The sequence below is a fragment of the Salminus brasiliensis genome, chromosome 19, assembly GCF_030463535.1.
Source record: "Salminus brasiliensis chromosome 19, fSalBra1.hap2, whole genome shotgun sequence".
Classification (NCBI taxonomy): domain Eukaryota; kingdom Metazoa; phylum Chordata; class Actinopteri; order Characiformes; family Bryconidae; genus Salminus; species Salminus brasiliensis.
The window spans coordinates 26,597,289-26,610,404 of NC_132896.1; the positions used below are offsets into that span (position 1 = coordinate 26,597,289).

The 13,116-nt window shown below is 39.6% G+C and overlaps 1 protein-coding gene across 2 annotated transcripts; it reads left to right on the plus strand.

Moving 5' to 3' along the window:
- Window positions 1–501: 501 nt before the first annotated feature.
- Window positions 502–12,991, plus strand: plp1a (proteolipid protein 1a). Of its 2 annotated transcripts, none has more exons than XM_072663129.1 (7): window positions 502–575; window positions 4,891–5,077; window positions 5,478–5,634; window positions 7,180–7,348; window positions 8,731–8,804; window positions 8,997–9,062; window positions 12,701–12,991. In XM_072663129.1, the coding sequence occupies exons 1-7, from the start codon at window positions 572–574 to the stop codon at window positions 12,869–12,871; spliced, it is 828 nt and encodes a 275-aa protein (XP_072519230.1). In that variant the 5' UTR covers window positions 502–571; the 3' UTR covers window positions 12,872–12,991. The 2 variants fall into 2 exon arrangements, with proteins under 2 accessions (XP_072519230.1, XP_072519229.1); XM_072663128.1 differs by lacking the exon at window positions 12,701–12,991 and adding an exon at window positions 10,058–12,633.
- The last annotated feature ends 125 nt before the right edge of the window (window positions 12,992–13,116 follow it).

Below are 13,116 nucleotides of genomic sequence, written 5' to 3' on the forward strand. Positions count from 1 at the left end.
TAATATGAGTGTTAGTTTTCTCAGGAAGTAACATTAAAGCAACCCTATTTTTTCGTAATTGTTTTGTATATTTTAACATTTGTTCCAAATATGCCAAATAGATAATGATGTCCATCAACTAAATGAGGGAAAGGACAATTATAAGTATTGGCTTTCCATTACAGACCAAAACAACGGTAGGAGTAACTACCGTTAACGAACTATTATTTATGTATTTATATATAAGACATTAAGAAATTATCCATCTTTTAAATTAGTTGTTTATATATATATATATATATATATATATATATATATATATATATATATATATATACGAAAATAATAAATAGCTGCCTTAATGTTACTTTCTTTACAGATATAACTACACTAAAAGACGGCGGCATACTAACCAACCCAGCGTGCAGAGGGCGGGGTTTGTCTGAAAACGGGTGCGGACTGAAATAACGCCAGATGGACAGAGGAGCCAGAGCAGCGCCTGAGATTGATAAAGGACCCAGTCGCAGCTGAAGTGTGCACAAGTTTGCACTAAGTTGCAGGCTAGCGCGAAACAAGACCACCTATTCCAGTGATGGGTGAGTAAATCCAGGTTGATCATTGGCTTATTTGGTTCAGGGGGGCTTTGAGCTTTTTTTGAGCTTTACTGGAGGCAAAGTTTTTAAGTTATTTGTGGATACTCTGACTTTGCTGCTGGTCTACCTTTGTCTGCAGGATTGTCTGTGTAGACTCTGTTTGGAACATTTGGTAATAAACTAACCATAAGTCTGTCTCCTCTAACGCTGTGATCAGGCTGGCATAGTAAGCTGTGAACCTTTATATACTGGGGAAAGTTCTCCTCAGTAAGTTTCTATGGGCCTTTAAACTCACTTTGCAGCCTAGCATATCCTGAAAAGTGGCCTAAAGGTTATTTCAGTATTATTTTGTAGTTTTACTGTGATTATTTTACTTGATTATGATTGTACAGAGTGTTTCTTCCCACTAGGTATAAATATTGCCCACAATCCACATTAATTTTCTTCCATCCCTAAATAAGCTACTAATAAATTCACTGTAAAATGCATAGTATGTAGTCTGAATGAATTTACCTGTTTGTCTGTGAGTGAAATAGCTGGAAAAATCCATTATTGTCATGTGATATTAACTGCCTATTCAAACAAAGCCTCTTGTTCATGTTGATATCCTGAAGTTTCAACTGAATCCCCATGTCAAGTGGCGCACGGACCTGCCGTTGGTCCTGCATCCTGGGAAGGCTGGCATCTTCCCACGCCTCCTCCACCCAGTCTTCCATCTCTCCTGCAGTCACGAGCCAGCTCCCCAACCCCCCCACAAACCTAAAATCAGCTTTCAAAAGTGGATGTGTTTGTGGCCGAGATGGCTGTGGCCTTTTGTTTGCTTGACATTGCTTGCCCTTGTGTCCCCGAGCTGCTCCAAGACAAAGCCCATTGTCAGCGAAGCCACAAAAGGAGACACTCTCCCTCAGCACCTCGGTCCTCCCTCTTTTCTCACACTCTCGCACTCCCAGTCTGCTCCGTCTTCCACACGCCGCACGGTGGAGAAATCCCCACTAGCCTCTTTCCTCTCTGCTGAGCGCTTTTATGGCCCCAGCTGGATGTTTAAATTGGCACTGTGTCGTCTGTGATGGAATCCGGCAGTGTTGTGCCCTGGGCACGTGTATACAGTCAATGAGATGCAGTCATTGAGTTCTGTTATTATTAATAGTACTCTGCATTAGATACGGTTCTAAATCCATTCATGTAAAGCAAGTGTTGGTGATTGAGGGTCCCTGGAAGACAAAGACTTGACGAAGACAATAACAAACTTGTATTATGTCATTTATCCAGGCTAAGAACCATTGAGGCACTCAAATCAATGATCAGTTTCAGTTACTGTGGTTCTATAGAGAACCACTGCATTTGCTGAAGTACCTTTAATAACATTGCCCCTTTTAGGGGTGTAGCATATTTTTTTTTGGGTGTAACTCCTTCATTAAATTTGGTTTGTCTCTAGACCATGAGCACAGAAAGTCTTCAGGCTACTTCACAACAGTTTAATGATGTATGATCAGTGAGTGTTAGATTTTGAGACAAAAGGAATGTTTTGCCACCTGTAGTTACATGACATTTCCTTTGGGACTGCCAATTAACCCACCCATACGTACATTAGGAGAGTACTGGCTTATCACATGTCTCCACCGATACATGCAAATCCAGCCACTGCCTCTTTTTGAGCTACCGCCGCCATTGCGTCATTGTCGGGCAGCCAACACACTCAGAGGAAAGTGCCTAGTCCCCAGCTCCACCACACCAGCCATCAGTTGACGTCTGTGCTGGCCAACATTGCTTTAAGACTGATGAGGGGAGAGAGCGCTATCCACCCACCCGGAGAGCGTGGCCAATTGTGCTCTCTCGGACTCTGGACAAAGATGGCAAAGCGTCATGGCTCGGTATTTGAACTTGCGACCCCCAGGCCATAGTTGTAGTGCATTAGACGTTGAGCCACTCTGAGCGAAATTTGATTGATTTTCTAAGTAAAACTAACCTCATAAAAGCTCTGCGGAGAGCGATGTCACCCAAATACCAAAACCAAATACTAAATCAGAATTTCAAAGATTCTTCTTTTCACTCAGATTTATACTAATAATCTAATCTGTAATGAAAACTTTGTATTCAATTAGAAAAGAATGCAAATCATTTCTTTTTACTAGCGGTCTCAGACTTTTGGACCTCACTCGATTGATGTGCTTTTCCCCTTTGCTGTTGATTTCAAGGAACATGATGGATGATCCCCCTTTTCTAAGGGATGTCTTGTTTGAGTATTTTTGTAGCTTCAGAAGGTTTAAAGTATTGTGCGAAGTCTTTGTGTGTTGAATTGAGAGGCCTGTATTGAACTGTGTTATGGGACTCCGTACATGAGCCTATCCTCTGCCAGCTGTAACTTAGTCAGGCTTTGGTTTATCTGTGTCCAATGACCAGTAAATATGTGAAAAACCTTTGATCAACAGAGCCTTTGTGTGAGAACTGTGAGGCAATGTACCTCCCCTGCTGCAACAGGAAATTCGATACATTTTTCAAACTTTCTTCATAACTTCATCATTAAGCTGAAAATCGTGTCATTCAGAGTGGTTTGATATGAAGTGCTCTACTCCTCACATAGTCTGAGTTGTTCACAGTGGTGGGGATAGAAACCAGTCTGAAGTGTTTAATGCCTCTACTCAGAAAGCTATCGCAAAAATAGACTTCCAAATAAACTACCTGAGCCTGAGACATCATTTTATATTGCTTTTGAGACAGTGTTGGCCTAAAACCTTTTTCAGATAACTATTTTCCTTCATCAACATTACATATTGTTGTGTCATGTGGGTATATGCAATGATGACACCTTTGCAAGAATTCAGCTTTAAATGGAATAAAATTATTTTGTTCCAAGTCATTATATATAATTTCTGTTCTATTTATTATGGTTTATTTACAATGTAAAGAACAGCTGTCAGATTCAAATGATGGCAAAGTAAAAAATGATAATGGCTATATACAATTGTGTAGGTTCACTTGTGGTTCTGGATAGTAAATAAAATATGTTCCATACAAACATAATACGAGCAATCTGGATGCCATCACCACAACTGTAAAGACGTATCGGTCAGATGCACCATTTCAAAAATGGCTATAAATGCTGTGATGATTTGACACAATTTTTAAGTTACCATCAGTTAAGGTAATCTTAACATTAGCGTGCTTTTGCTAATAGCAAATGAAATCGCTACACTATATATATATATATATATATATAGTGGTGGTTTCCAGCATTCACTCACCATAAGTGGTGTTGGCATGTTCAATCAAACTATTCCTTTAAAGAGTTGCACTTGTTATATATTGTTACACATTACAAAAGCCCGGCCACTTGTTTTAAAATGGGAGTTCTCGTAACGCTCAATATGATCTTGTTTTACGAACAATATCCCGCCCTCCTGTGCAAGTACAGTAGCCAGAACAAGCTTTTTTTTTGTGCATTTTTTTTTTTTTGCTACAAAAAGTTCATGAGTTGCTTTTCCAGATTTTATCAGTCACTTAAATTAATAATAAAGAATATGTGTTTGAAATGGCTAACCTTCAGTTTCCAGTAATTTGGTCTCTCTCCGTTCATAGAGATAGAAGCCTGGATTTGTGTGACTGACAATAACTGCCAGCCAGCATTGCAAAGACGGCAGCTGAGTAAACCAACTTGCTTTATAGGGACTTTGGTAAAAACCAATGCAAATGTACAAAGCTAGCCAGATAAAAGGCATTAGCGTAGTCACATTATCCATGAAATGTTTGACTGACGGTTTTGACGGTCATACACTCTTAAAAAATAAAGGTGCCATAAATGGTTATTTATAAACCATTATTTAATTTGGCTTACTTCATTGAGTCGAATAAACCCAGGTCAATTGCTTGTTACCACATGAAGTCTTTTTATTTATTTATTTATTTTTAACAGTTTAGAAGAACCACTTTTGGATCCATAAAGAATTCTGATTGCATCGGTAATGTGTGAGTGTGTAAATGTTCTTTACCAGTTTAAAGGTTCTTCACATTCTGTTGCAAACATGGTTCCTAATGGAACCAAAAGTGCTTTGTTTTTGGCAAAGAAACATTTGTAGCACCTTTTTTTTGCTGAGTGTAGTAGAAAGTAGGCCTCTCGCCTCCACAGTGTCAGAGCATGAGCAGACAGCACAACCGCGACGTACTTCAATCCATATTTCCCCAGAGTTCCTCATTAAGACTCTGGCGTAGGAAAGCAAAGTGTTTATGAAGATGACAGAACTAACAAAGTGCTAGTCGATGATGATGGTTTTGGTGGTGATGATTATGATTATGATGATGACAAACCTGCTGTGCCTTGCAGGTTGCTACGAGTGCTGCATGCGTTGTCTGGGAGGGGTGCCCTACATCTCCCTGGTGGCCACTCTCCTCTGTTTCTCTGGCATTGCGCTGTTCTGTGGCTGCGGACACCAGGCACTGACCGAGACCGAGAGGCTAATTGAGAACTATTTTGCCCGCAACCTGCAAGACTACATCACCCTGGCCTACCTGTGAGTGTCTGTATTAACCGCCTGCATATTGCCTAAAGAGTACAAAAACCCCTCCTCTAACTCTGACAGACCACTTTAGTGTTAAGAGTCTGAAAGCATAGTGTTCTATTCGTCTGATTGTGAACGACTACCCAGCTATACGAAACTGATCCATTATCAGCAATTTCGAGACACTAGACGCAAAAACTCGATATTGTCACTGTAGTGTCAAAATGAAAGGGCACTTTACAGGAAAAGGAAGAAATCACAGCGATTAGGGTCATTTTGGACCTGTTCTGCTGGTCCTTTACTCATTAAATGTTCACGCAATGTAAAGGATAACTGAGATTTTTGAGGGGTAGGACAAATTGAGTTAAGCGATGGTGTTATAACAGTGACAATGTCTCTCCCTCTCTTTCAGTATTGAGTATTTCCAGTACATAATCTATGGCCTGGCCACCTTCTTCTTCCTCTACTGCATTGCGCTGCTGGCTGAGGGCTTTTACACAACCAGTGCGGCGAGGCAGACGTTTGGGGAGTTCAGGAGCACAGTGTGCGGCCGCTGTCTCAGCACATCGGTGAGGGCTTTGTGTGTGTAAATGTTTGTTTTCTAATACCACAGGTAGCACACTTTTTAATAGAATGAGTGTTTGAATGATATTAATGTTGAGTGGTCTACAATGTCCAAAACAATGGCATGAAAAGAAACTACATACAACAGCGTGATAAGGGAGAAATGAGTGAAACAGGCTCTACATATTATGCAGGTGGTGTCATAAAAATGTGCCATACAGTACAGTGTAAAGGTTTTAGGCACCTGTGAATTAAATTGCTCCTTATCTGAGCAGTAAGTGTTTATTTGGTCAGCAAAACACTCATATTAGAATGAACACAAATAACATTAATAGGAAAAGTGGTGGTTTTATGTCACAGTGTTTAATGAAACATCTCCACTGCTCCCCTCATGGTAGTCTAGCATTATTTATAATTAACATTCAACACCTGGTTTGCTAAATCAGTGCTTAATGAAGTTAAATCAGACGAGCTGGGAACGGAATTGAAACACCCCCGCTTGGTGGGGACATCCCGGACGTATCTGGAACAAACTTGCTTGTTTTGTTACTTGTATTAACTTGTTAATTGTTGTTACTTCTGATCTGTATTTATGCTTACTTTCATTTGTCCTAATGTAAAGAAACTCTCTCATTGCAGAAATAAATCATTTTTATTGTGTTTAGGTGCCTAAAACTTAGGCAGAGTACTGTTCATCCAGCAAATATCATAGAACATGTTCACATTGTGTTTCATTTAATTTTTTTATTTTTTAGCTATGATATTAAAAAACGGGCCTTCTCTCAGGACTGTCTCAGCTTTCTAATGCACTACCACTACGGCCCAGGGGTCACAAGTTTAAATCCTGACCATGCCGTTCTGCCATCACCGGCAGGAGTCCGAGAGGGCACAATTGATCGTGCTCTCTCCAGGTGGGTAGATGGCTCACTCTAAAAGCGATGGCAAAGGCGCCTGTTAGCTGGTGCGGTGGAGCTGGGGACCCGGCGCCTTGCTCTGAGCGTGTCAGCTGCCTAGCAGTTCGCTAAAAGGTGGTTGCTGGCTTTGCATGTATCGGAACAAATGTGTTCAGTCCTTACCTTCCTAGTGTTGGAAGCGTTGCTCATACTAGGCGGAGTTACAAACAGGTGGGATAATTGGGGAGACAAAAGGTGAAAATTTGATTGATAAATTAATAAATAAATAAATAAATAAATAAATAAAGGAAGTAGCATTTACTCCTACGGCTTTGAGTAGTTTTTTCACCAAAATCTTCATATGTCAAGCCTGGTCTGCTACCCATATTCTATCAGCAAGGTCACTCCACAGCGGTATATGGGGATCATTTGTTGTACCTTGGGGGCCACATCTGCTTTACTTTTAGGGAACATCTAAAATACTAATCCTTTTTACAGGTCATTGTGATTTCCTATTTTTGGAAAAGCTAATTTTCTGTTTTTTGCTCAGTAATATTTGAGAAAAGAAGCGGCGAGTCAGATCTTCCAATTTACCCTTTGACATTTACTTTTTTAACGGGGCATCAACATTACTCGCATGTCCCTTTTCATTCACAGTTCATTGTGATCACGTATTTCCTGGCTGTCGTTTGGCTCCTGGTGTTCGCCTTGTCAGCACTTCCCGTCTACTTCTTTTACAACATGGCCACCACCTGCCATACCATCAACGTCCTCTCTGAGACGCCCTCCAGCATCAACCAGCTGTGTGTCGATGCCAGGCAGTATGGTAATGAACTCTCACTTGAATCTTTTAATATCTTTATTGCACCTGTTTTGCCTCCTGTCGCAGCCGGAATTTGATTTGGGGCCCCTTGTAACACTGATTAAAATTCCAAGGTTGTGTCTTTTTTTTTTTTTTTTTTTTGTGCTGCTGTAATGGACGGTAAATGAGGCCATTACTAGGAAATGGGCCATGAGTGGGGGAGTTATGTAGTCTTGATAAATAAGCCTTATTCTGAATATTTGAGACTCTACACAGAAAAATCCCTTATGGTGGGGAATTTGAACGTTAACCTAAAATGCTTTTGCTGATGGAAACATTGTAGTGCAATTTACGTTTACTGCACTAAAATGTGCGTTCATTTCTTTATTTATGTATTTCTTGTATAAATTGACAATTTGTTTTTACTGTATTACTATTTTTAATACATATTTTCACTTGTAGTAGAGAGGTCATATCAGTACCGATGATATTGGTATTGGGCTAATATTAGTAGAAAAGGTTGCATCTGATTTATTTTTAGAAAAAGTTATGTGGTGATGTTGATGTTCTGTCCTGTGAGGTTTTTTAGTAGTGTGAGGCTGATGGCTTTCTTTTAGACACTAGTTTTTAAAGGAAGTGCATCAGTGAAACAGCTCATTTTAAGGCTTGGTAGTTTCAAAATAAAAAGTGAAAAACAAACATCCAGTATGCCTGGGGCCGGATTCACAAATGGTTTTCAAAGAAAACTTCAGAAAGATTACTCAAATTACGTATTTACCTTTTTTTTTGGGGGGGGGGGGGGGGACTTATGAACAATATAGCAGTGGAACCTATGAACAAAGTATGGATTATTTTCAATAAAATCTTAAATATGTTGTTATTTATGGTATAAGAGAGTTAGATTTTATTTTTATCTTTAACGGCATTTTTACGAGACTAAACTGCTGTGGGGTAGGATGTGTAAATACACTATTTTTGTGACCCCACAAACAACGCAGTTATAACGGGTTGTTAAAAAAGGTTTTGAAGCACCAAAACATCAGATTGGTTTACCTCCTTAAACCCTGTACATAGACCCACCCTTCAGTTCTTCACTCTTAAAACTGTGGTACTCTCATAATTAACATCAGTTTCATAGACCTAAACTGAACCTTGTGGGACTTCACAGAATATGCTAAACCAGGCTGTTTAGCATAGATTCTTAACAAGTTCATTTCCAAGAATAAAGTGTTTTAGGCTTTTTCTTAAGTATGAAGATACACAGGTGCACACACATATGAAAGCTAAGATCTTGGTAGCTTTTTTAATGCACTGACATTCGTTTGGGAAAGCTGTGTCATAGTTATGTTGTTATTCTTGTCACCGAGGCAGAAAAAAAAGGCTCAAAGACTTCTTGCTTCCTTTAGGTTTACTCCCATGGAACGCAGTGCCGGGGAAAGCTTGTGGGATGACCCTGTCCAACGTGTGCAAAACAAGGGAGGTAAGTCGTGCCTCCGGGTGTAGTGTGTTTCCACATCTCTCGTTCTGTGTCTCTCTCTCTCTCTTTGTGTCTCTGTGATTCCTCTGAGAGACAGCCTCAAAGGCTAGCCAGAGATGGAACTTACATCAAACGGTAACTCTGTGCCTTGGGGCATCACAGCTCTGACTTTGTGGATTCTGTCCTTCTTCGCAGTTTTTCCTGACCTATGATCTCTACATCGCCGCCTTCGCCGGAGCCGGGATCACGTTATTGGCTCTGGTGAGTACGAGGCCCAACAATGTAGCCAGAACGCAGCACACAATCAGTCATGTGTCCCAGTGACGCCATGCAGCGGCTGTAGGTGTGAAAGAATTCAAACCCTCCATTAGTTATGAGCTCAGCTTCAGAGCGACTCCAGTTACTGTAAAAACGGCTTTTAAATGCAAATTTGCAAAAACAGTTTGTGCCATTTCAGGCCTGAGCGAGAATGTCATGATGACATGATGATGTCTGCATGTGACTCAGTATTGACCACAAAAGAGTTTTTCTTCCTCTTTAAAGACACCTGGCTTTAGTTTTTGCAGAGGTACTGACTAAATACAGCATGCAGCTCATTTAAGAACATTAAAAAAAAATAATAATAATGTTTTAATTAATATCTTTTTAACACTATTTTTGAAACCACTGTAGCTTATGCTACTAAGATTATACTAAGGATTCTTACTATGTATGACTAATCAATGAGCAAATGACTATAATTTGATATTATTTTAAAGACCCTTATTTCATTATGATATGTATTTCTATGACCTCCACCTATGATGTTTCTATGCTTTTCTAACCTCTCCATCATCTAGAATTAGACTGGGGAAGGGGGGGGGGTAAATGTTCTGTATAGGCAAACTGCTGTTGGCTGAATTGGCAGAAATATGTAAATTAACTTGTCTTTGTGCCATCAAAAAAACTTAAGAATTTGAGAGGTTTAGTTTTTATATCCAGGTGTGAACAATAATGCTTTGAAACTTTCACAATGTTTAGACACTCCAACAAGCCCTTATTTCAAAAAAAGGAGGGAAATTCAATTTTGCATAATAAATAATAAATGTTGTGCTTATGCTTATTAATGGAATTCCTCCCAGCCCGATGTTACTCTGATAAATCTTAACAAACAGAAATATCCTAAATAATTTTTTTCTGCCTGTTTTTAGTGCTGTTATAATAAAGCTGACTCTCTTGGCTTGTGTTCCCTTTTCTGTCTCCCTTTCTCTCTTTAGCTCACTTATGTGGTCTCCACTACCTATAATTTTGCCGTGCTGCGCTATCTAGGGAGGAAAGGCTTAGCTCCACGGTGTTAGACCTCCTGTCCTGTCCTGCAATCCATGCTGTCCAGTCTGTTCCCATCAACAGTGCACTACATGGGACACTTGAAGAAATCTCTTCACCTACCTGTTCAACATCACTCCATTATCTCTTCTGGCTTGGGGAGCAATCTTTCCTTCCAAACTGACTGCTTTCAAACTGCCCAATTTATTTTTTGCCCAGCAGGTGGTGCTGTAGTTCTGAACCATTGAGCCTGTGGGGGCGAGTGGGGCACAACTGAACACGTTAGCTATTTAATGAAGATAATTCATATTTAATATTAATATTCTTAATAGAAGCGACCTGCACATCTTGTTTACAAATGCGGGAAAAAACGTTTTTTTTCCAGAAGCAATTCAGCTGAAAGTGTTACAAGTTTAAACGTAAAACCAATAGGGTTTGTAACCAATAAATAAAAAAACAAACAAAAAAAGTGTTATTGCAACTAAATTTGATTAGTTAAAAGGGTCTGCATCCGACCATACATTGCATCAAAATGTATTACTGGACAGTAAAACATCACATGAAATTTTACCCCGTGGCAAATACTGCTATATTTTATTTATATGGCACCTGTTCTTCAGTTTCTACTATGAATGAATGAGAAAATGAGCTTTTCTCATTGTTTATTTGCAGAGGCTCAATTGAAACACTGTATAAAAACTAACCCCATGGTGTGGAGGCTGTATTTTATCCTCTCCAGCTCTAATTATGAGTGGTTTACATGCTTCAGAATGGTGCGGCCCTACGGCCACCAAGAGGGAGCTTAAAGGTTATTGATGTGAATTTGGAATTTGCACAATTCTGGGATGGGAAAAGTCACTTTTCCTGGTACAAAACAATCTTCAAGGTGAATCTGTAGATACATATGTCCGATTGATTTCTGAACGAGAAAGTGGCCAAAAGCTTCAGTTAGATCAAGAACATAAAACACCTGTGTTACATTTTACTGTGTTAGGTTGTGCCTCACTGTCCCCTATAAATCATGTAAAGCCACAGTTTTGTGTGATAGTGCCTTTTCTCTCTCCCCTGCTGGACAAAAACTGTTGTGAACTTTGACACTTTGCACCTAATCGTTTCCCAGTATGGTGTTAGTTAGAAGGTTTCTTTGATTTGCGTTTGATTTTCTTTTTTGTTGCTTTTATTTTATTTTTTTAATGTAATTCTTGTTCAAGGCGCTGCTGATTATACTTGTTTTGTGTTTTGCAACTCCAAATGGCATTCTTGTGTCTTTTTTGTTATTTTTTTAAACTAGTGCCTGCATCCCTTTTATAAGTGTGTGTGGGGTGTATTTTTTTTGTTTGTAAATCATCCAACATGGGTGTTAATATGTAGAGTAATTGCGTAGTTTATTAGACTGTGTGAAACATGTCCTTTAGTTAAGGATGTAAGGAATGATGAAGAATTAGACACGCCATCCAACGAGACCTAGACTAGGGTTTTATTTGGATTCTCTTCTTCTTTTTTTCCTTTTTTGCCTGGGGTGCACCAAAAACAGCTCTCTCGTGTTGCTGATGACTGGTTACTATGGTGACAGTCTTTCACATCTGGTTGCCATGGTGGCAGACAAAGCAAAATGTGTGCCTAGTTACTGTGACCTCAGCATTTTTTTTTTCTCCTCCCTTCTTCCCCCTTTTTTTCTCACTGTCTTGAGAATAATGGAGGTGGGCCCACTTGGTGAAGGAACCAGTCAGAGGAGGGTCCTATCAAAAACCTAACACCCTTGATAGGAGTCAGGTCCAAGTGCAAAGGGAGACCCCCCCCCATCCCATGACAAAAAAGGGGGCAGAAACCTTTCAACTAGCTGGGGTACAGAGCGGGAGAAGGCCTTATTTGATGGTTGTATTCTTTGATGTGTTGTTTGTGATGCAAGGGTTTTTTGGCCGGTTCAGACTTGTGCGTAAAAAATCAGGGAGGCTTTAAGGACCTAACATTGATCGAGGCTGGAGTGTGATTTTTTTTCTTTTTTCATATATATAATTATACAGTATAAATATTTCAGAAGGCTGTCCCTCACCTGTCATTTAGTATTACTAGAGGGTATTGGGTTGAATGGATGCTTTGGCTCCCCCTAGTGTAAGGTGAATATTCGTCTTAAATGCAAGTGTAAGCTTAGCCATCACAGAAAGCTTTTGTATTGTCCCTGTAACTATCAGGAGAGTATTTGTAGTTATTGTATAACACCATTTTAATTGAGCTAGATATTTACTAATCATAATTTACACTTCTTATTCATCAATTTTATATTTTTTGCTACTAACAATATTTGTTGGAACCTTTTTTTAAGTGTTTGTGTATTATATGGTGAATGCTTTGTCCAACCTAGGTTGCTGTTTTTGTTTGTTTTGGGATTTTTTTGTTAGCTGGCTCTGTTGGCCGGCTCTGTAGGTTTGCTATGTTCTTTTCAGAGAGTTTGGAGGGACTTTGGTAATAAAGTGAAATAAATGCCTTTCAGTGTTTTCCATGTGTGACGGCAGCTTCTGTAGCAGCCTGGCATCTCTGTAAAACCATCAGGGTGTGTGAAGAGGTTCTGGATAGTTTCTTTTTCTCATTAACAGGTTCACTGTCCTCTGCACCTAGCCACATGGCAGCTTCTGCTGAAAGACCACCGCCGCAGAGTTAAAGAGGAGAAGAGACAATACACCCTGTACGGCCACCTCATAAAAGGCCAGAGCAGCGACGTCTGCTCCCCTTATGCTCCCAACCCCAGTTGCCCAGATGAGTTATGATTGGACATAACTCACATTTGTGTAGCTCATATGTTTGTATATTAAGTTCAAATATTAATATTCAGGCTGATGTTAATAGTTATTCAAAAGACAGGAAAATGCTTTGCTTTCAAGCTGATTATGCTGTTTATTAAATTTTTGTTGTTGGCATTCACAGAAGTGTCCAATCTTATCCACGATGGGTGTAGGTGCAGTTTGTCATTCCGACAAAGCAGAGCTGATAAGATTGACTGTTTGATGACTGA